The 25,611-nt window shown below is 35.9% G+C and overlaps 1 protein-coding gene across 3 annotated transcripts in view; it reads right to left on the bottom strand.

The window, feature by feature from the left end:
* LOC123560877 (sortilin-related receptor-like) overlaps window positions 1-25,611 on the bottom strand; it is a 91,264-nt gene that overhangs the window by 5,839 nt on the left and 59,814 nt on the right. Inside the window, exons 10-12 of one of the 3 annotated variants that reach the window (XM_053552536.1) lie at window positions 19,816-19,839; window positions 11,748-11,939; window positions 10,876-11,332 (exon numbers count right to left, since the gene is read on the bottom strand). In XM_053552536.1, the coding sequence (XP_053408511.1) occupies window positions 11,327-11,332; window positions 11,748-11,939; window positions 19,816-19,839 (222 nt within the window). In that variant the 3' untranslated portion in view covers window positions 10,876-11,326. Of the gene's footprint in view, window positions 1-10,875; window positions 11,333-11,747; window positions 11,940-19,815; window positions 19,840-25,611 lie in introns of those variants that run through there. The other 2 variants (XM_053552534.1, XM_053552535.1) reach the window with 2 other exon arrangements.

Below are 25,611 nucleotides of genomic sequence, written 5' to 3'. Positions count from 1 at the left end.
CAACTAAGGGATGTTAATCTTTAAAAAAAAAAAAAAAAAAAAAAAAATACAAAAAAAAAAATTGTAAGTCCACATAAAAATCCTTACCGGGTAGAGATTGGTCAAAATACACCTCAAAATTGGATGTAACATGCATGTTGTACTACAGAAAAGTGGTCTCGATTTTTCCCTACGTCTAGTAATGAAAAAGTTACAATATAAGCTATTTATAGTAACAACAAAGGGAAGTAATTCTAAAGAAGGGAACTGCGCATGACACTTCGTCTCATGATGGTGTATAATTGTGCCAAGTTACATCAAAATCCCTCTATGCATGAAGAAGAAATGCTTCAGACAGTCATTCTTGTATCTGACCTTTGGCCTCTAAGTGTGACCTTGACCTTAGACCTAGGGACCTGGTTCTTGCGCATGACACTCCGTCTTGTGGTGGTGAACATTTGTGTCAAGTTATATCAAAATCCCTCCATGCATGAAGAAGAAATGCTCCGGACAAAGTTTTCATTCTTGTATCCTTTGACCTCTAAGTGTGACCTTGACCTTAGACCTAGGGACCTGGTTCTTGCGCATGACACTCCGTCTCATGATGATGAACAATTGTGCCAACTTTCATCAAAATCCCTCTATGCATGAAGAAGATATGCTCCGGACAAAGTTTTCATTCTTGTATCCTTTGACCTCTAAGTGTGACCTTGACCTTAGACCTAGGGACCTGGTTCCTGCGCATGACACTCAGTCTCATGATGATGAACAATTGTGCCAACTTTCATCAAAATCCCTCTATGCATGAAGAAGATATGCTCCGGACAAAGTCATACTTGAATTTGACCTCTAAGTGTGACCTTGACCTTAGACCTAGGGACCTGGTTCTTGCGCATGACACTCCGTCTCATGATGGTGAACAACTGTGCCAAGTTTCATCAAAATCCCTCCATGCATGTAGAAGATATGCTCCGGACAAGGTCTGTGGACGCCGCCCGCCCGCCCGCCCATCCGCCCGCCAGGGGCGTTCCCATAATACGTCCCGTTTTTCAAACGGGCGTATAAAAAGTGACCACGCCCCCTGTTGGCCATGTTTTTTGGCAAATAAAATAACTTGAACAATCTTGGTAGATGATCACACAAGGACCATTTGTGTGAATTTATTTCAAAATCGTAAAAGCAGTTTGATACAAAATATTTTTACAGTTTCTGCTATATACATATAGGGAAATGAGACCATGTCCCCTTGTGGCAATATTTTTTGACGAATCGTAATGATCTGAACAATCTTGGCAAAGGGTTTCATAAGGAACATTTGTGTGAAATCATTTCAAAATCCAGCCAGGAGTTTCATACAAGAAGATTTTAAAATTTTCTACTATATACATAGAGGAAAAAACAACCACGCCCCCTGGCAGCTCTGTCTTAACAGAAAATTAAATAAGGACGTTTTGAGTGATATTACTTTGAAATCGGATCAGCAGTTGAAGAGATTTTGTTAGAAGATGTTCGCTCTGGCGGCCCTATGTACAACTAAGTAGCTCGGTTTGAATATCTTTGAAAGAGGACTGCCAAAGGAACATCTAGGCCAAGTTTCATCAAAGTCCACCTAACAGTTTCAGAGGAGATGTTGTTTAAAAGAAAGTGTGGATGGATGGGCGGAAGCCAGACTGCCAGATGGATACTGGATGGTGAGTGGTCGCATAACTCACCCGAGCACTTTGTGCTCCGGTGAGCAAAAACCTGAAAGTAAAATATGTCTGTAGTAAATGGTTTATATCAACAAAATAGAAAAATATGAATTCAAAACCAATCAATAGTCTGAACACTGACCATATTCCTGGATATTCCTGGATATTCCTGGCGGACAGAACCTGGACGACCCACTGACGAATGCCAGATGGTGAGCGATCACAATAGCTCACCTTGTGCACAAAGTTCTCAGGTAAGTATAAACAAGAGGGCCATGAAGGCCCTGTATCGCTCACCTGACCTATTGACCTAATGATAATCAAGATAGTTTCATTAAGATATGGTCATAAATATGGCCTCTAAAGTGTTAACTAACTTTTCCTTTGATTTGATCTGGTGACCTAGTTTTTGAACCCACATGATCCAGATTCGAACTTGGCCTAAAGATCATCAAGATTAACATTCTGACTAAGTTTCATGAAGATATAATCTTAAATGTGGCCTCTAGAGTGTTAACAAGCTTTTCCTTTGATTTGACCTGATGACCTAGTTTTTGACCCCACATGACCCAGATTCAAACTTGATCTAAAGATCATCAAGATAAACATTCTGACTAAGTTTCATGAAGATTCAGTCATAAACGTCGCCACTAGAGTGTTAACAAGCTTTTCCTTTGATTTGATCAGGTGACCTAGTTTTTGACCCCACCTGCCCAAGATTTGAGCATGACCTATAGATCATCAAGATTAACATTCTGACCAAGTTTCATTAAGATATGGCCATAAATGTGGCCTCTAGAGTGCTAACTAGCTTTTCCTTTGATTTGACCTGGTGACCTAGTTTTTGACCCTACATGACCCAGATTCAAACTGGACTTTGAGATCATCATGAGTAACATTCTGACCAAGTTTCATGAAGATACAGTCATAAATGTGGCCTCTACAGTGTTAACAAGCTGTTCCTTTGGCCTCTAGAGTGCTAACCAGCTTTTCCTTTGATTTGACCTGGTGACCTAGTTTTTGACCCTACATGACCCAGATTCAAACTGGACTTTGAGATCATCATGAGTAACATTCTGACCAAGTTTCATGAAGATTGGGTCAAAAATGTGACTTCTAGAGTGTTAACAAGCTTTTCCTTTGATTTGACCCGGTGGCCTAGTTTTTGATCCTAGAAGACCCAATATCGAACTTGTCCAAGATTTTATTGAGGGTAACATTCTGACCAAGTTTCATTAAGATTGGGCCAAAATTGTGACCTCTAGAGTGTTAACAAGCTTTTCCTTTGATTTGACCTGGTGACCTACCGTAGATACCCATGTATAATGCGCACCTGTGTATAATGCACACCCCCGATTTTGGCCCAAAATCCTGGGAAAAAAACATATTTTGGTCAATTTTGAGGTGGATGGAAAACGAAAGAAGAGTTTACATCGACACTGGTGTCACAAATTGACAAACGGGCCTTATTTTATCTGTAGTGTAAATGCAGGTATTGCATCATCTTTTTGTAAATTTTTGAGTTATTGACGTAAATGTCAGATTTTACATATAAAATACCTCTCATGTTTTTCTGTATTTCATAACTTAAATTTCCATGTAAATTTCATTAAATTCGGTTCAGTAATAAGAAAGTTGATATTTTATAAACTTCAGTAATTTATGTTTTTATCCCCAAAACCACTATAATGGGCCTCAAATTGTCAATTTCAATCCACGCCAAAGTAGTTAGATTTCCCGGCTATATTGTGAATCCCGTGAAAATAGAAATAGTCGCAGTCCACGCCTAGCCGTGAATCCCATGAAATTTAGTATTTGGCGGGGCATTACCCTTTAAATAGACTGGACTAGATATGCCTTGTGCACACCACCTTCCGACATTATGTCTGAATTATTTTCTTGCTAGAAATTTATGCTCGATCGAGGTAAGAAATTTATTTGTTAGATTTTTGTATGATTTTTGCATTACGATTTTTATTTGGTAAATTTTTGTTCATTCTACAGAATTCTGTAACATTTACTTTTCGGCATATGATTTTAGCTAGTTTCGGTATGTTAGGATAATTTATTAAATTTTTCAGACTTTCGTAAATCATTTCGAAAGAGGAGTCTAAACGTTTCGTTTATATAAGATGTAAAATTTGTACTGAAATTTGTATCGTGATAATTGTAAAGCACTGTTTCAAAAACTTATGTCAAATATTTTGTTAATTACGGAACACCATTACTGCATTGTATTGTTATGTATAAATCTATATGGCAAGTCTAGTACCATGTATGTAATATATTATTGTAATTTGTAATTGTGTGCCAGTCTATAGCACATCTAATTAATGTCCGTTGTAGTGTATGGCATTAGATATTATATCGATACCAACTATGATATAACTTTTGATTGTTAATTTGTAGTTGTAAATAATAGCTGCAGTTTATCATGTCCGTATCTATAATGTTTCATCATATACTTTTCATATCTTTTTCATATCTTTTTCATACTTTAACTTTAGTCTTTTAAGTAAGTAATCTTTGTAATAATGGAAGTAATAAGTGACGTATTTTAATCATGTGACGTTTGAACTTAGTAGCACATATGTTTTGTATAAGTAGCACGTATTATCTATGGGAGCCTACGGAGGTATGGTGTACCCAAAGGAGCAGTTTTATGCCCTGACTTATTTGTTTTGCTATGGTGCTTACCATATGTTATATATTTTAGCTTCTTCCGCCAGACGATTTTCCTGGTGATGTCATAACCCGGAAGTACAATGCCCGAGGTTCACTTGTCTTCACTCGCCTGGATGTGATATTCCCAGCGCAGAGCTTTCATCCCATGGTTGTGCCGTAAACCGCAAAGACGATGATTTTTGTTATCCTCTGAAGTCAGCTCAGGGATGCAATCACCTACCACCATAGGGAACCAATACGGAATCAACGTATTCACGGTTTAAAGGGACTGGATTAGAAGATATGTTGTCATATATTGTTTGTGCTACTTAAAGTTCACAATTAAATTAAAGAACTGTACCACGTCATATTAGAATGGAACTCTACGAACTTTGTATCTGGTGATACTGAACTTTTAATTTTTTTTTCTTATAATCAGTTTTTTTTCATATCATCTATTCATTGTAAATAATCATCTTATGTAAATAAATTTGTAAATATTGTAATAGGTGTTGATTTGTTCCGATGGTTACTGTCGCCGGTACGGCCTTTCCTGTCACAACCGGTAATAAATCTTATTTCCGCGGCGGAGAGCAGCATCGGTCTCGCGGTACTATAGATTTTTGTTTTCTCGAAAATAAAACCAGTAAAATATTGTTTTATTTGTTGTTTTACCTTTATAATTAACTATTTTGAATAAATAAACAGCAGCTGGTTCAATATTTCGGAATGGTATTTTTCAAAATGACATGAGCTTCTCAATTCAAACCAATAACGAAAGGTGTGATAGTCTTTTTGTCACGATCAAATAGCCAGTAATTACCGGCAATTAACGTGTCACCTCATGTCAATTATGTTGTTCACAGTTTGATCTCGGTTAAAAATAATTCCCGATCTTTAATTAGTATCATAATTTTTGTGATCTATTAACATTTCTTTCATCAAAATACTTTTAAATTTATATGAAATTAATCTTGTTTGAAAGAAAAATAAACCATTCGATCTTTTACGGAACGTAATGGCAATCTTAGATTTTAGCGGTGACAGTAAGCACGGGGAGTAGTTTCCTTTTACCAAACTGGCAAACATCGGTAACAAACTTGTTTTGAAGTTGGAAAATTGTCTATACCTGTGTATTATGCCCACCCACGTTTCGGGGGTAGTCCCGGGGGTCAAAAAACTGCGCATTATACATGGGTATCTACGGTAGTTTTTGACCCCTGATGACCCAATATCGAACTCGTCCAAGATTTTTTGAGGGTAACATTCTGACCAAGTTTCATTAAGATTAGGCCAAAATTGTGACCTCTAGAGTGTTAACAGTAAAATTGTTGATGACGGACACAGGGCGATCACAAAAGCTCACCTTGAGCACTTCGTGCTCAGGTGAGCTAAAAAGTGTAGACAGACTGATGGATGGTGAGCAATCACAATAGCTCAACCTGAGCACTTATTTTCATCAGGAAAGGACAGATTTTGACTGGCTGCCTTCGTCAAGAAGCCTTATTATTTTTTAATAATAAGTGTGAATAATGTATGAGCTGTGAACCAATTAAAACAGGGATTTGTAGAATAAAGTAGTCAAGTCTGCTGGCAGAAAAATGAAGTAAGTCTCATACATGTCAAGTTTCCCGGATCGTCCGGGAGTCTCACGGATTTTTGGTCCATTTCCCGGACATACGGAAATCAATCATTTCTCCCGGAAATCCAAAATTCCAAGTTAATGGTTTCAAACTAAATCCCTTATTACCATTACACACAGTGCCTTACAGTAATTTATCACTCTACTGGTATATTGATTAGAGTTTAACAAGGTTACACACCGATGACATTCTGCAAACAGGTGTGTACTGTGCTATTTTTAGATTGTGTTAATTGGCGAGTGGTGATACTGACATAATATGATGATGAGATTTAAGTGTGAAGGGATACATTTGAATAGATTAAAGAGCCGACCTTTATTGGAGTGGTGGCAATCATTACCACTGATGGCATAATTGTGAGAACAACTAGAGATAGGTTTTAACATTCTTTTGACAGCTATGATTTTGTATTTCATTTTGTTTTTCAGTGTAGATTTAAAACAGTGAAGTACTTCACTACTGTAGATTTATTTCCAATCTGTGCTAGCTTCTGCTCATTTGCAAAAAATCTTAAGAATGTAAAAAAAAACCTGCAGATTATTTCACATAAAAGAAACTCGCCAGTATAAAATTTCATCCAAATTCCAATTCATCTGCTCAAACCATACTGTAATAACTAGATAAAGTTACTATAAATCTGTTTTGTAAAACTGTTTGTTTACATTGCAGAATTTCTAAAATTTTCATTTTAGACAGTACCGGTAACTGTTAAAAGGGGTGCTTACAAAAAAAGATACCGAATCATAAATGGCAAAGAATGCAGATCACGATCAGACTGCATGGACAATTTACACTTGTCAAAAAGGCAGAATCAATCGTATTCAACATGATAAAGGTTAAAATGTTTTAAAATGCAACTTAAACACCTTAAAATATTGCCCAAATCCGATCTAATCTGTTACATGGTATTATATTCAAGCAAAAACTTCCTAAAAAACGTTCGTCGAAAAAATCTCCTGGATTTTCATCAAATATCCTGGATTTTCAACTGAAATATCCTGGAAAATTGTCCACAGAACTTGACATGTATGAAGTCTAGACTTTGAAGAAAGAGGTGCTTAAGGGTTTGATTCATACATTTTCTTATTTTCTCACAACAGAAATTCACAACTCTGTAAAATGTCTTATGTAATTTATAAAGGAAACTGCATAAAAATTGGCAGTGTGTTTCTCTGAAGGACTGTCTGTAGAAGTGTATCACTTTTAATTCAGTGGGGAAAGAAAAAAGATATCCAAAACTAATTAATTTGTGTGCAACTCTTTTTCTGCTGATAAGTAAGGAGAAATTTTAAACAATTTTGTACTTTATGGGACTCCTGCCCTGCACACAAAATTTTGTCTAATTTCAAGTATTGATGAGCGAGTTGCATTAATATGAAAATATTAACAGTGTTTACATATTTTGCTATCTTAAGGTATTAGGCCCCTAATAGTAATGTTTAAAAAATGGAATCTGCTGGGTATATTCTTACAGTTGACCGTGCTTCGCACTTAATTGCAAATTTTTAAAAACTTTTACTGTGCCATTTTTTTATAAATTTTGTGTAATTTATGGTATTTCCTCAAGCTCAAGTAGAGACAAATTTCAAAGTGGTGGCCTTTATCCAAAACGTTTGCAGAGAATTCATTATACCATTATTTTTTATGAAAGAAACATCAAACTATTGGTAAACAATTATAAAACTTAAAATAAAACCTGTCAATATCATTTTTTCTAGGGTGCCTCGAGTAAACGGATTTAATGAGACAGAATTCTAACTCCCAACATTGAACAAGAGGACCATGATGGTCCTGAATCGCTCACCTCTTCCCACATGACCCACTTTTGAGTATGACGTCGTTTTTTCTATTCTTTGACATAGTGACCTAGTTTTTGAGCTCATGTGACCCAGTTTTGAACTTGACCTAGATATTATCAAGACAAAAATTCTGACCAATTTTCATGAAGATCCATTAAAAAATATGGTCTCTAGAGAGGTCACAAGGTTTTTCTATTATTTGAGCTATTGACCTAGTTTTTTAAGGCACGTGACCCAGTTTCAAACCTGACCTAGATATCATCAAGGTGAACATTCTGACCAATTTTCATGAAGATCCATTCAAGGGTATGGCCTCTAGAGAGGTCACAAGGTTTTTCTATTTCAAGACCTACTGACCTAGTTTTTGATCGCAGATGACCCAGTTTCAAACTTGACCTAGATATCATCAAGATAAACATTCAGACCAATTTTCATACAGATCCCATGAAAAATATGGCCTCTAGACAGGTCACAACATTTTTTCATTATTTGACCTACTGACCTACTTTTTGATGGCACGTGACCCACTTTCTAACTTGACCTATATATCATCAAGATGAACATTCAGACCAATTTTCATACCGATCCCATGAAAAATATGGCCTCTAGAGAGGTCACAAGGTTTTTCTATTATTTGACCTACTGACCTAGTTTTTGATGGCACGTGACCCACTTTCAAACTTGCCCTAGATATCATCAAGGTGAACATTCTGACCAATTTTCATGAAGGTCCCATGAAATATATGGCCTCTAGAGAGGTCACAACGTTTTTCTTTTTTTAGACCTACTGACCTAGTTTTTGATCGCACGTGACCCAGTTTCGAACCTGACCTAGATATCATCAAGATTAACATTCAGACCAACTTTCATACAGATCCCATGAAAAATACGGCCTCTAGAGAGGTCACAAGGTTTTTCTATTATTTGACCTACTGACCTAGTTTTTGAAGGCACGTGACCCAGTTTCAAACTTGACCTAGATATCATCAAGGTGAACGTTCTGACCAATTTTCATGAAGATCTTGTGAAATATATGGCCTCTAGAGAGGTCACAAGGTTTTTCTATTTTTAGACCTACTGACCTAGTTTTTGACCGCACGTGACCAAGTTACGAACTTGACCTAGATATCATCAAGGTGAACATTCTGACCAATTTTCATGAAGATCTTGTGAAATATATGACCTCTAGAGAGGTCACAAGGTTTTTCTATTTTTAGACCTACTGACCTAGTTTTTGACGGCACATGACCCAGTTTCGAACTTGACCTAGATATCATCAAGATGAACATTCTGACCAACTTTCATAAAGATCCCATGAAAAATGTGACCTCTAGAGTGGTCACAAGCAAAAGTTTACGGACGGACGAACGGACGGACGGACGCACGCACGCACGGACGACGGACGACGGACATCGCACGATCACAAAAGCTCACCTTGTCACTTTGTGACAGGTGAGCTAAAAATTAAGGTCCAATCCTGCGGGTCTGTTTTGAATTTTGCTCACTTCATTCAAAAATAACCTTGGGGCAGAAGTAAAACCTACCTACATTTCTTCCACAATATGTAATCTAAAGAATGAAGGCAAAATAGAGAACTTTTACCGCATGTAACTCAGTATTTTTAAAGATGTCTAACTCTACCCCTTCTGTTTCAGAGGTAAATTCACTCTGAACAGCAAGAAATCGCTTATCAAATGATTTTTTTCCACTTTTGTACAATAAATCAATAACAAGTCTTGAAAGAAGTTAAAACTTACTAGAAAACAAGAAATATCTTTAAACAAGAGCACCGCCTTGCGGGTGCTGACGCTCATCTGATTTTTTTTGTATAATAGAAATACTGTCCTACCCATGATTTTCTAAGTCTAAAAAGGGCCGTCACTCTTGCAAAAAGCAGGATAGAGTTATGTTTCTTGATGTACAGTGTCCACTTATGATGGTGAAAAACTGTTGCAAGTTTTAAAGCAATAGCTTTGATAGTTTATGAGAAAAGTTGACTTAAACATAATATTCAACCAAGAAAATGATTTTTCTAAGTCCAAAAGGGGCAATAATTATTGCAAAAAGCAGGATGGAGCTATGTTGCTTGCTGTACAGGGTCAGCTTATGATGGTGAACAAGTGTTGCAAGTTTTAAAGCAATAGCTTTGATAGTTTAAGAGAAAAAGTTGACCTAAAAATAAAACTTAACCAAGAAACCTGATATTTTCTAAGTCCAAAAGGGGCCATAAATCTTGCAAAAAGCAGGATGGAGTTATGTTTCTTGCTGTACAGGGTCAGCTTATGATGGTGAACAAGTGTTGCAAGTTTTAAAGGAATAGCTTTGATAGTTTAGGATAAAAGCTGACCTAAACATAAAACTTAACCAAGAAAACTGATTTTCTAAGTCCAAAAGGGGCAATAATTCTTGCAAAAAGCAAGATGGAGTTATGTTTCTTGATGTACAGGGTCTGCTTATGATGGTGAACAAGATTCCAAGTTTCAAAGCAAAAGCTTTGATAGTTTAGGAGAAAAGTTGACCTAAACATAAAACTTAACCAAGAAATCTGATATTTTCTAAGTACAAAAGGGGCCATAAATCTTGCAAAAAGCAAGATGGAGTTATGTTTCTTGCTATACAGGGTCAGCTTATGATGGTGAACAAGTATTCCAAGTTTCAAAGCAATAGCTGACCTAAACATAAAACTTAACCAGGCAACGCCGACGCAGACGCTGACGCCGACGCCGATGCCAACAACCGCTCAAGTGATGACAATAACTCATCATTTTTTTTTCAAAAAATCAGATGAGCTAAAAAGATGGTCTGCGTGATGTTACTGAAGCACAAATATTATGGGCAGAAACCTGTATTTTAAATCTTTTGGCATTGTTGAAAGGGGCCTCTGTGAAGTTTTGTATAAATGAGGACAGTAGTTCTGAAGAAGACTGTGTTTAGAAATTGTGGAGGGACACACGACATACACCAAACAATCACAAAAGCTCACTTTGAGCATTTGGTGCTTAAAAGATGGTAACAGGAAGCAAACAATATTGAAATACGTTCTATACTCTATTTCTGGAATTGTTGGAAGCAACATGAACCCTTACCCTACTTCAGCTTATTATCAAATTTGTCTATCATTCAGTACTGTTTTCACCGGAAAGATTAATTTAAAATTTAGAGTCTAAAATTTAACAGTATCGGACAAGTTGTTGCAGGTTAGTAATGATTTGCACTGGTTAGAAACTGTTGCTGTAATGCAGGGTAAGAGTTAATGACTGTATAAAACAAATAACCTTTTTGTAAAAACAAAACTTAAGGAAAGGAAACTTAACAAAACAGAAATAACTTAACAAGAAAACTTAACAAAACAGAAATACATCCGGATGAGCAGATGAAATATTTGGTTACGCACACATGTTCAAGTGGTACGCATACAACCCGATGGTGCTGTACTAATAGAGGTTATAGATGACGAACGCGTTGTCATTTCACTCAGTGTCACACATGACTCAGAGTGAAGCATTTTCAGCCTTTCCTCCAATCAGCGCCACTCTTACAAAATCTCTCATTATAGCTGAAAATACCAAGAATACCTTACCAAGCAATCAGATTGGTACATTATTCAGGCGGCATAAGGTCATACGAGGTCACAAAATCGGCTTAATACGGCATGCCGAAAAAGGAAAATAAGGAAAAAAAATTTTGGTCCCAGTGGGGCTTGAACCTACGCCCCCCTGAAAATTGCAGTCAAAGTAGGTTTATAATAGGAATTGAATACTCTTCAAAAAGGAGGTACTCTATTATGGGCCTAATACCTAAACACAATCTTTACGCATGATATCTTATTACAATAGTACCATGGATTGATTTAATATTTCCCTTTCATTTTGGTAAGCTATATAGCATTTTCTCTCTGTGGAGGAAAAGAAAACGTTAAAGCAAAACACCAGACTACTGTTAAGTGTGTTTATAAGGTGTAAATAACAAACCTGATGCCAGGTAAAGCCTGCATCTCCTGAAAGGAAAACTCCAGCACTTTCGCCCACTGTAATCTTACTGCCGTAATTTCCAGTTGCTAAGATGAGACCTGGAGCCGACGCCTTGGACAATATTGGTGTTGCTCTACTAGAAGCATACAGGCGGTGAAATTTTTGGCTTACATGTAGGGAGCAATTCGTTTCCTGTAAACATAAATTTTAAATCACTAAAGAACAGGATAAAGCAGATGCAACATGGCTAGACACCTTCTACTTAACTATTTTGTTATGTTCCATGAAAATGACAGCAAAGCGTGGCTTTTCCTTGTTTTTTTTAACAACATACCTAATCACAATTTGGCAAAAAAATAGAGGATGTAAGTTCATACATGGTAAGCGTATGTGTCATGTTTTATCCTATAATTTAGTAAGTTCCTAAAGTGTCACAATTCAGAACAATTTTCACATTATAAAGCTGTACACATTTAAGGTGTCTGCAAAATTTTCATCTCAAGTCTTAAACGTAGCTTGCACCACATTTAAATACAACAGACAACTTTCAAAAGATGACACTGGTTATTAAATATAATATTAGTATTATTATGACAGTACCTTGATCTGTAATGTTGTAGACATCTCAGTGGATTTTGCTGGATCTCATAAGGTGCTTGAGTTGAGTGATCCAGCCAAGCAAAATCCACTAAAAAGATGCCCGCATGGGCCTTAGCCATTCACTGAAGAGGACCTTGACCATCTGACATTGCTTCTGTCCAGGTTTGGCGAAAATCCCTTAAGCAGCTCATTAAACTAGAGTATTAACAAGGTTTTTCTATCATTTGATCTAGTGATCTAGTCTCTGATCTCAGGTAACCAAGTTTTGAATCTGACCTAATTTCATGTAGATAAACATTCTGACAATTTTTTATGATGATCAAATGGAAAATGGGGTCTCTGGAGTGTAAACAAGGTTTTTCTATGATATGACCTGATGACCTAGTTTTGACCTGAGGTAAACCAGTTTCAAATCTGTTCTATATTTCATGAAGACAAACATTTGAAAAAAAGGTTATAAAGATCAAGTCGTGGCCTCCAGAGCATTAACAAGGTTTTTCTGTGATTTGAGCTAATACCTAGTTTCTGAATCCAGGTAATCCAATTTCAAACTGGTTCTATATTTCATGGAGAGGAACATTCTGACCAAGATTTATGCTCATCAAGCTCTATGATTTTTCTTTGATCTGACCTGGTGACCTACTTAAGACCTCAGGTAACCCAGTTTCAAACCAGAAGACAAACATTCTAACAAAGATTTATGAAGATGAGGTAGAAAATGTGGCATATAAGAGTGTTAACAAGGTTTTCCTATTAATTGACCATACAACCTAGTTTCTGACCCCAGATGATACAGTAACAAACTCGTCCAAGATTTTACTGAGGGTAACATTCTGACCAAATTTCATTAAGGCTAAAAATGTGAACTCTAGAATGTAATCAGTCAAACTGATGATGAACGACTGATAATGCACGGCGACGGACACAGGGTGATCACAATAGCCCACCTTGAGCAATTTGTGCTAAGGTAAGCTCAAAATGTTTCAGGCTAAATGCATCAGTTTAGATCAAGGTACTGTTTTAATGTCCCTCTTATTAAATATATTTACTTATTTCTAATGTTACATCTGTTAAAACTGCTGTAACTTTTAGATAAATAAAACTGGAAACTTGTTTGGAAGGGTGAACTTTTTGAAGCATACAATGTCACCATCATTACGTCATTTCTGATGTCATATTTGATGTCACAACAAAAGCAGGAAGTCTCACCACCGAATATATTTCTGTACCCGATGGGAGTTGTATACAGGATTTTATATTTGTTCGTGAAATACATGCAGAACTTGAGATAGAAATTTTGTAGGTATATAATACACTTATTACATCTAAGATACATTGTCAAGAATGAATTTCAAACTCACTTATGATAAGATGACACATACTCAATCTTAAAAATTAAGAATAATTTCATACCAATTTCAAACCCTTGTAATGTTGCATGTTTTCAGGATTTTATTCAATTATTCTGTGACATTTTCTTTACATTTTTGGAAAATTTAAATGAAACTGAGAGCAGCAACATATCTACTGAGCAAGGCTGGTTAAGGTCCATCAAGCTATCTTTAAAGAAAACACTCTTTTTCTTTTTTCCAGTTTAAGCTAACAGAGGAGAGTAAAGCCATTTGAAAAGTAAATGATAAGATGATACCAAGTTTTAAGAAGAGACATGTAGCTTTTAACAAGAACAAGTCATTTGAAATGGAAACTTAAAATGCTTGCCCACTTTTATTTCTGGTAGTCTACAAAATACTTCAGCTATGTTCTTGTACTTCAGTAAAAGAAGATTTTATGAATTCTTTACAAATCTTTTTATAAGACTCAACACTAGTCTTGTGGCCAAAAATTTGACCCATGTAAAAAAAAAAAAATCATGTCTGAGCCTATGACTTTTGATTAAGCTTTAATAAAAAAAATGCTGTACACTTCAGTAGTTATTTGGCTCCCACCATCTGACCTGAAGAAACTTGATAGACAGAGGACTACAAGCCAATGCTTCCTTTAAGCCATGCAATTTCTGAGACAAAGACCTTTGGAAGCCCCAAATTTTATCCCCACACACAGTGTCAGTCAATAAAGGATACCTTTTATTGCATTTTACTGGACCCAGTACCTCAGAGCAGAGGGCACACTGGGACCCTCAAGGCTCAAAACAAATTGAAAACCATGGAGTCCATTGGAAAAGTGTCTATTCTAAAAGGGCAAAAGGATGAAAGCCTGAATTATTAAAACTCTCATGGATTATCTGATACATTTATTCTCATACTTCAATATGTATTTAATACAATGATGTGCAAGGTAACATTTAGTATTGAAAATAAATTTCCCTCATCACTTCATATTATATAAACTATGACAAATATTTGGAGAAAGTATGCTAGTTGTGCAGTATATGTAGCTCTTTAAACAGTGTAAAAAAATTTTAAAAATCCACACAAAGTCTGATATGTCTATTCAGAAAATGTTACATAAAACAAGATAAAAGCAAATATTTGAAGGTACACTATTTTAGCACTGGAGTCATTTTGGCAAATGAAACTAGTCAAAAGGATCTGGCACCAGACACCTTAACAAACTGTAAGTCATACACATGGTATCTGTAGCAGAGCTTCTTAGCTAACATGTACCTTTGTTATTATGTATGCACTATGGAATGTTTATGACATCTTCCGAGTTTGTTAACAAACACCAGGCAATGCATTTTGTAAATGGATAGGTGGGAGGTGGAGGGGATAATATGGGTGGGAGCTTGAAGGAATTGGGTAAAGGGTCACCTAAGAAACATCTGTGTGAAATTATTTGATAATCAGGCCAGCAATTCGAAAAAAGATTTTCAAACTTTTCTATAAAGCCACATAGGGAAAACTAGTCCCTGGAGGCCATGCTTTTATGTAAAAAAAAATTATTTGAAAGAATTTTGTAGAGGGTCATCAAAGGCATATTGTTGTCAAATTATTTTAAAATCAGGCCAGCAGCTTCAGAGAAAAAGATTTTCAAAGTTTTCCATATAGCCATATAGGGAAAACGGCCACAATTTTAATGAAACAAAATGATCCATACAGTCACGTAGGAAAACCTAGCTCCACCTCAAGGTGGATATATTTCTTAAGGACTTCACCAAGTACTGGACACAGTAAACTGTACTTACTACAAGATATCCTTTATGGACTGACACCATGCAGGAGAATCATTCAAAGCAATTTGGGAAAGGTTCATTTAGGATGCTACAGATAAAGTTTGGTGAAGATCTACTGTTTCATGAGAAATCATTTAGTAGTAACATATATATATGTTATTGATGGACAACAGATGCAATGGCATTCACTTTAACTAGCAGCTGCTCACGCTGAACACATGCCCATTACACAGGTAAGCTATACAGTCAAACAACCTCATGCAACCCTTTAAGTCTACAGTCTCTATGCAGGTAAACAGAAGCTGAAAATGCATCTGTAATAAATGTTTTGACAGTCTCACATATTTTCTTTTAAATGTCAAAATGTAGCTTAGAACATGCATCTTATTACTTCTTTAGATAATATAAGAAATTTATTTATTATAGTGACATGTGATGTTCATATTGGCACAAATCACAAAATATATACATTAATCACCCGGCCCTGTGGACCTCTATGTCACTTCCAAGAAAAGAGTACAAGTTATTTACTAATTTTATGATAATAAGGTACTATTCAGTTAATAGAAAAACTTCTGTTTGTGTAGTTGAACAAGGTTGGGGAATTTACCAGAATACAATACAAAGATAAAGGTAAGTAACTCTTGGTCTGAGGAACTGCTCAGTTTTTTCTATAGAAATGACAAAATTAACACCTGGAAATGTGTATATGGCTCATAGCTATTGCAACATACTCTAGTTTACTGTATTTCAATTTAATACAAGAAGGTTATGATGGACATATGACTTAACTAGATTTTTATCTCAGGCACCATACTTTTCAACTTGATATAGATTTCAGAGAGACAAACACTTTTCTATGAGACTAAACAGATTTCTTAAAGATTTGACCAAGTGATCTCAGAAAATCCAGCTCTGATCTTAACCTAAACTTAATAAAGACAAAACTTCTGACACTTTTATGAAAATCAAGTACAAAATGTGACTTTTAGAGTGTTAACAAGACTTTTCTATGACCTAGATTTTGAGTAACCCAATTTTAAACCCGACGTCCATTCCATAGAGACAAACAACCCGACAAAGATTTATAATGGTCAGGTACAAACTGTGGCCTCTACAGTACTCATAAGGTTTTTCTATGTTTTAACTTAAAGACACAGATTAAGACCTCAGGTAACCCAGTTTTAAATTAAACTAGATTTCAAACATGTAAGTATTCTGACTATTTTTTTTAAGGAAATCAAATGGAAAAACACATGTCAGACAATTGTGGAAGATGACAGACCCTGGGTAATCACAAAGTTGTATAACATCCACTGCCAGTTGTAAGCAGTGTTGACAAAGAAAGTCTTACAGTTGGATTGAGGTATGTACAAAATGTGTAGACAGCAACTGTATATTGTTGTTGTTGTCAACCTTTAAATCAAAAGACATAGATTTACTTACTTCTATAATAAGACCTGTGGCACTTAGCCGTATTGCATATATCTGACAACTGCATGCTGCCACATGAACCAATTCAGCAAAAGTAACTTGGAAACTAAAGTAACTATGAAACAAAGAGGTAACTAGGAAACAAAGGGGTAACTAGGAAACAAAGGGGTAACTAGGAAACAAAGAGGTAACTAGGTAACAAAGGGGTAACTAGGAAACAAAGGGGTAACTAGGTAACAAAGGGGTAACTAGGAAACAAAGGGGTAACTAGGTAACAAACGAGTAACAAAGCAACACAAATGGGCAATGATGACCTCCGAGTCACTCACCTATCTTGATTGTCTGACCTTGACTTATGTCACGCTGACCAAGTTTCAAACTTGTCCTTGTTTTCATGAAGACTAGCATTCTGACCAGATTTCATTCGAAAAACTAGAAACTGTAGCCTCTAGTGTGTTTTCAAGTTTTTTTCTTAGCTTTTGAACACAGATGACCAAATTTAAAACTTGACATACAGTATACTTCATAACAACAACAAACATTCTGATCAGGTTTCATAAACAACAGGAAGAAAATATGACCTGTACAGTGTGAATATAAGGTTCTTCTATGATTAGACCTAGTGTAGTTAAGACTGGGCTACAATTGTGACTGCTACAGTGTTGACAAACCAACTGTTGATGAAAGCTGATGGACACTGGACCATCTGCCTATACCAATATACTTGACAACTTTTCTAACTCTACACCTCTTGTTGTTATCTCTGTAAAATAATCTCTGTAAAATACTGGCATGTTTTAATAACAATGTAAATTCCACAAAAACCAGGCTTTAAATCTGCATCACACCATCATGTTAGGTTAAAAAAAAGGTCATGTTCTATTATACATACCTGACTGCTTCCAATCATGTCATACAAAAGTACAGATATAACAAGAATACATGTTTCATTCTTCATTCAGTCATTAGTTACTAACTTTGTTTTCTATTTTTAGTAATAATGACATTGACCCTGACCTATGGCATCTAAATGACTCTTGTTCTAGTAATGCTCAAATGACCTAGTTCTTACCCCCGAGTATACCTAGGATCTAATTTAGCTTGATTTCATAGAAACAAACATCTTGACCATGTTTTATGTAAATCAGGTAGGTCATCAAATTTTTCAATGATTTGACCTAGTGACACAGTTTTGACCTCAGGTACACCACTTTTGAACATGACCTGGATTTCATATAGACAAATATTCTGACAAGGATTTATGAAAGTGACCTCTAAAGTGTTAGTAAAGTTTTTATACAATTTGACCTAATGACCTAGTTTTTTCCCCAAAGTGATCCAGTTACAAAATTATTTTAGATTTAAAACAGACATTCCTACAGAGTCTCATGAAGATACGGCAGAAAATGTGGTCTTTTGAGTGTCAACAATGTCTTTCTATGATTTGACCAAGGGACCTAGTTTTTTACATAAATAATATAGCATCAAACTTGACCTAGAGACAAACAATATTACAGTCTTTTGAAAAACCTCAATTGACATCAGTGACATCACACACCTGATATGAAATATTAATGTCAATACAGGGAATACAGAAGCATGTTCCACTGTGCCATAACAAGAGTTGAAAATTTAGTATGGCATAATAATTATGAATTACATCATTTCCACTAGTTCTATGTGTACTTCAGTCATCAGGGTGTGTGTGTGTACAAGTATGACGTCTTTTTCAACAATTTTTCAGTCTTATTAACGACAGTGTCTACTTGTAGCAGTGAGCACAATGTCCAACTTTTTAGTGCTGCCTCACTGGCATATCATGCCGTAGACACGTGACATGATACCCCACCCAGTCACATTATACTGACACTGAGCTGACTAGTCCTAGTACTATCCTCTTAATGCTGAGCCCCAAGCAAGGAAGCTACCAGTACCATTTTTCACATCTTTGGTATGACGAGGCCAGGGATCGGACCCATAACCTCCCACACTCGAAACAAGCGCTCTACCACTAGACTACAGTGGTGGTCAGTCATTAGGGAGTTACTCACTATGAGAAGTTTGATCTTAGTGTAACCTTCCTGTAACTGTTACAGTTCACTGAATCTAGGTATGATTGTTGTTACTGTTATTGTAAAAGAAAAATGACAGTGTGTTCAAATTTCAGTGAAACCATAGAGCAACAAAAAACCAAGCATACAGTTAGAGAAGTTGTGAAGTTTAGCTCAGCCTGAACCTGTGGCTGTGGTGAGCTAAAAAGGTGAATGTAGTTTCTCTAAATGTTATTCTCTTTAATAAACAGGTGTCAGCATAGTCAGCTTTGTTACAGAACAGGAAATACAATGTAGGAGATAAACTACCATCATTTCCAGACAATAATCACCAGAATGTTATTCATTTTTTGTTTTATTCAAATTTTTTTAATCAGTAAAATTGTAATTTTCTTTTGATAGTCATCATTTACTCATGTTATATAAAACTGTACATTACTGTAAATAAAGATATTCAGGGTTTTTTTTGTTTAGTTTCAGTATGTAAGTGAAATATCTTTCACTTAAGGTGCAGCTTATAGTACTGTATGGTAACTACAGTAAAATTACCTGATCTGTGGAGTTTATTGTCTGGTAACTATGGTAAAATTACCTGATCTGTAGACCTTATTGTCTGGTAACTATGGTAAAATTACCTGATCTGTAGACCTTATTGTCTGGTAACTACGGTAAAATTATCTGATCTGTAGACCTTATTGTCTGGTAACTACGGTAAAATTACCTGATCTGTAGACCTTATTGTTTGGTAAATATGGTAAAATTACCTGATCTGTGGACCTTATTGTCTGGTAAATATTGTAAAATTACCTGATCTGTGGACCTTATTGTCTGGTAACTACGGTAAAATTACCTGAATTGTGAAGGCATCCTTTTGCTGCTCAACAAAGATAAAATACAGACAAAACTATTTAAATATCTGGAAAATTTATTTCCCCCCTAGGCTACAAAATGACCAAATTAAAGATTACAATATCTTCATCAGATAGAACAACTAAACTATTTTAAAACATTAAATGTGATATTTTTAAGGATTACACAACAATTTCAAAATGCAGCACTGTAAAAAAAACTAGAACTGTCACAGGAGTGACTCAAACCCCCACCATACGGTCTTGTCACAGAAGAATGGCAACCATTAGAAATCTTAAAAATACTTTGGAGTACTTCATCCTGGGCTTCCACATATAAGTAATACTATAGTATAATACATACTACTAAATATATTAAATCTCTAATATTAGAGATACACTAAAAGTGAATACAAAAAAGTGTCTTACCAACCCATGTTACCGCAGAAAAATGTATTTACTTTTTACATAGGACTTATAATAAAAAAGTTAGAAAAATACCTAAAATATTGAAAATCTAAAAATAGGATTTCTAAAAATAGACTAATTCCTGGAATTTAAGGGTAAGAAACTCAGTACAAAATTTTAAACAAGAGCACCGCCTTGCGGGTGCTGACGCTCATCTGATTTTTTTTGTATAATAGAAATATTGTCCTACCCATGATTTTCTAAGTCTAAAAAGGGCCATCATTCTTGCAAAAAGCAGGATGGAGTTATGTTTCTTGATGTACAGTGTCAACTTATGATTGTGAAAAACTGTTGCAAGTTTTAAAGCAATAGCTTTGATAGTTTATGAGAAAAGTTGCCTTAAACATAATACTCAACCAAGAAAATGATTTTCTAAGTCCAAAAGGGGCAATAATTATTGCAAAAAGCAGGATGGAGTTATGTTGCTTGCTGTACAGGGTCAGCTTATGATGGTGAACAAGTGTTGCAAGTTTCAAAGCAATAGCTTTGATAGTTTAAAGAGAAAAAGTTGACCTAAACATAAAACTTAACCAAGAAATCTGATATTTCTAAGTCCAAAAGGGGCCATAAATCTTGCAAAAAGCAGGATGGAGTTATGTTTCTTGCTGTACAGGGTCAGCTTATGATGGTGAACAAGTATTGCAAGTTTCAAAGCAATAGCTTTGATAGTTTAGGATAAAAGCTGACCTAAACATAAAACTTAACCAAGAAAACTGATTTTCTAAGTCCAAAAGGGGCAATAATTCTTGCAAAAAGCAAGATGGAGTTATGTTTCTTAACGTACAGGGTCTGCTTATGATGGTGAACAAGTATTCCAAGTTTCAAAGCAATAGCTTTGATAGTTTAGGAGAAAAGTTGACCTAAACATAAAACTGAACCAAGAAATCTGATATTTTCTAAGTACAAAAGGGGCCATAAATCTTGCAAAAAGCAAGATGGAGTTATGTTTCTTGCTATACAGGGTCAGCTTATGATGGTGAACAAGTCTTCCAAGTTTCAAAGCAATAGCTTTGATAGTTTAGGAGAAAAGCTGACCTAAACATAAAACTTAACCAGGCAACGCCGACGCCGACGCCGACGCCAACACCGACGCCGACAACCGCTCAAGTGATGACAATAACACATCATTTTTTTACAAAAAATCAGATGAGCTAAAAATGGTTACTTCCCTTTTGCTCTAAGCCAATCAGAATGAGATATAGTGAAAATACATCAAAATTAACCTTAAATTCTAGGTAAAATGGGACACAATTCAAGAAAAACTAGAAAATGCTTTTGTAAAAAAGCGCATGTCTCCCCCAATGCAGAGTCCTATAGGCAAGAAGTCAATAGGGGTCAGGAGCGAAAGTCAAAGAGACACTGATGGTTGGCTGCAATAGGGATCATCTACTTGGCATGTCCAGTCATCCCGCTAAATTTCAACACTCTTGGCCTAGTGGTTCTCAAGTCACTGTTCAGGCTCCTGTGACCTTGACCTTTGATCACGTGACCTCAAAATAAATAGGGGTCATCTACTCTGCATGTCCAATCATCCTATTAAGTTTCAACATTCTAGGTCAAGTGGTTCTCAAGTTATTTCCAAAAAATGATTTTACATGAACAGGCCACTGTGACCTTGACCTTTAATAGACTGACCCCAAAATCAATAGGGGTCATCTACTCTGCATGTTCAATCATCCTATGAAGTTTCAACATTATGGGTCAAGTGGTTCTCAAGTTATTGATCGGAACTGGTTATCAATGTTCAGGCCTCTGTGACCTTGACCTTTAACAGAGTGACCCCAAAAACAATATCGGTCATTTACTCTGCATGAACAATCATCCTATGAAGTTTCAACATTCTGGGTCGAGAGGTTCTCAAGTTATTGATTGGAAATGGTTTTCCATGTTCAGGCCCCTGTGGCCTTGACCTTTAACAGAGTGACCCTAAAATCGTTAGGGGTCATCTACTCTGCATGACCAATCATCCTATGAAGTTTCATCATTCTGGGTCAAGTGGTTCTCAAGTTACTGACCTGCCGGAAATGGTTTTCAATGTTCAGGCCCCTGTGACCTTGACCTTTAATGGATTGACCCCAAAATCAATAGGGGTCATCTACTTTGCATGTACAATCATCCTATGAAGTTTTAACATTCTGGGTCAAGTGGTTCTCTAGTTATTGATCGGAAATGGTTTTCCATGTTCAGGCCCCTGTGACCTTGACCTTTGATGGAGTGACCCCAAAATCAATAGGGGTCATCTACTCTTCATGACCAATCATCCTATGAAGTTTCAACATTCTGGGTCAAGTGGTTCTCTAGTAATTGATCGGAAATGGTTTTCAATGTTCAGACCCCTGTGACCTTGACCTTTGACGGAGTGACCCCAAAATCAATAGGGGTCATCTACTCTTCATGGCCAATCATCCTATGAAGTTTCAACATTCTGGGTCAAGTGGTTCTCTAGTTATTGATCGGAAATGGTTTTCAATGTTCAGGCCCCTGTGACCTTGACCATTGACGGAGTGACCCCAAAAACAATAGGGTTTGTCTACTCCAGCAGCCCTACAACCCTATGAAGTTTGAAGGTTCTAGGTCAAATGGTTCTCCAGTTATTGCTCGGAAATGAAGTGTGACGTACGGACGGACGGACGGACAGGGCAAAAACAATATGTCTCCTGGGGGAGACATAATAAGTGTCAGAGTTATGCACCTTGTGTCACATGATGTGGGTGATGAGGTGGAACATCTATTTTAAGTCTGAATCAAATCCATTCAGTAGTAACTGAGATATAGTGAAAATACATCAAAATTAACCTTAAATTCTAAGTAAATAGGGGCATAATTCATGAAAAATTGGTGTCAGAGTTATGCACCTTGTGTCACATGATGTGGGTGATGAGGTGGAACACCTATTTTAAGTTTGAATCAAATCCATTTTGTAATAATTGAGATATAGTGAAAATACATCAAATTCAACCTTAAATTTAAAGTAAAAGGGGACATAATTCATAAATCAAAGGCCTGAAGGGCCTGAGTCGGCTAATGATTGATGTACTGACGGTATAGTCTACCAGTTTCAGTTTGTTTTTAGTTTTTTTCTTAAAATTTCATAACACAGCTCGATATTTACCCAAAATATTATATCCGGATACGATTACACTTTTTTCCAGTTTCAACAATATATTTTACAAATTGTGATGATACGAAGACATTTAGCAGCAATTGGCAGTATCTGACATTGAAGTTTATGGTTAAATTACCTCTTATTTAAATCTTTTCATAAAAAAGTTGTTTCGTTTCGTGAAAGCAGCCAAACATTGACGATCTACTTTCGATTTCAAAAACTACAAGAAAATACAATTTAATGTTTCGCCGATTTGTTTATTTCTCGAAAAATAAGAATTAAAATCATTTTTAATATCAGTAGTAATTAAACAAACCAGTAAGAACTTCTTTTTCCAATAATTTATCCGTTTACTGACTGCAAAATTCAACCCCAAGCAAAGTTTATAGAAATCATACGATGCGTGTTTACGTTCAATGTGGGAGAATTAAGGCTGATCGGCTATGTTACCTAACGCATCCAGACGATTCAGATTTAGTTTTTAAAAAAGCATTGTGTGCGTTTCTGTAATTTTATATACGTTTTTATACGCTTAGAAATTATTAGACATGCGTATTTGCATTATTTCTATATGTAATTTACGCTAATACACATCTTATCTGGAGCCCTGTGGAACTATTTTTTGTCTTTCGCTGGATGTTACCCACGCTTTGTAAGCCTGCGCAATTCTTAAAATGCACATTTATGCTTAATGAGTTACAATCGGGTATTGCACAATTACAAGTCATAAATATGACAGATTACATCGTATATTGGTCACAGCAAAGGGAATTGACACAACTTAACTTTATTCATGTAGTGAACTGTTTGAAGTTTGAGAAATCTAATGGAACTACATCCCTTTACGTGTTATTCGGTCCATTTAGAGAATCACTGAACAGCAAGGACTCATCAAAAGGCTTTCAGCCTTTAGCCGACTCAAAAATTTATGTCAGAGTTAAGCACCTTATGTCACATCAGATGAGGTGGCACATCTATTTTAAGCTTGAATCAAATCCATTCAGTAGTAACTGAGATATAGTGAAAATACATCAAAATCAACCTTAAATTCTTAGTAAAAAGGGGCATAATTCATTAAAAAAATGGTGTCAGAGTTATGCATCTTGTGTCACATGATGTGGGTGATGAAGTAGAACATCTATTTTAAGTTTGAATCAAATCCATTTAGTAATGAGATATAGTGAAAATACAACAAAATTAACCTTAAATTCTAAGTAAAAGGGGACATAATTCATGAAAACCTGGTGTCAAGAGTTATGCACCTTGTGTCACATGATGCGGGCGATAAGGTGGAACATGTATTTTAAGTTTGAATCAAATCCATTTGGTAATAACTGAGATAATAGATTTCGTGACGCGACGGGACGCGACAGGACGCGTCAAAACTGACTCCTATATACCCTCCTCAAACATGTTTGGTGGGGGTATAAACAGTCTACTACAACATGATGAAATAATGTTTATAACAGTGCAACTTTGTCAGCTTGAACTTGATGTGCCCATGAAAATCTGTTTGATCAATCAGCAGTTTTTTTCAATTAGAAAAAACATCAGCAAGTTTTTTACCTGGATGTGTAATAACCAAAGTTGCACTGCAGATATAATTGTTATTAACTGATTTTTAGTAAGTATAGTATAAATGAACAAGAATGATGTCAACATTACATGACACATGCCCAATAAAAATGCTTGATAGAATAATAAATAAAGTCCATAGCAGGGCAATAACTATAAAAAACAAGAGGACCATAATGGTCCTGAATCGCTCATCTATCCCCACATGACCCAGTGTTGAACAGAGTATGACGTCGTTATTTCTATTATTTGACATAGTGACCTAGTTTTTGAGCACATGTTACCTAGATATCATCAAAATAAAAAATACTGACCAATTTTCATGAAGATCCATTGAAAAGCATGACCTCTAGAGAGGTCACAAGGTTTTTCTAATATTTGACCTAATGACCTAGTTTTTGAAAGCACATGACCCAGTTTCGAACTTGACCTAGATATTATCAAGCTGAACACTCTCACCAATTTTCATGAAGATCCATTGAGAAATATGGCCTCTAGAGAGGTCACAAGTTTTTCTATTTTTAGACCTACTGACCTAGTTTATGAAGGCACGTGACCCACTTCTGAACTTGACCTAGATATCATCAAGGTGAACATTCTCACTAATTTTCATGAAGATCTCATGAAAAATATGACCTCTAGAGAGGTC

Source organism: Mercenaria mercenaria, chromosome 10, assembly GCF_021730395.1.
Source record: "Mercenaria mercenaria strain notata chromosome 10, MADL_Memer_1, whole genome shotgun sequence".
In the NCBI taxonomy this organism is placed as follows: Eukaryota; Metazoa; Mollusca; class Bivalvia; order Venerida; family Veneridae; genus Mercenaria; species Mercenaria mercenaria.
Note: the sequence above shows the minus strand (reverse complement) of the source record. Positions and strands in the feature narration are given on the sequence as shown.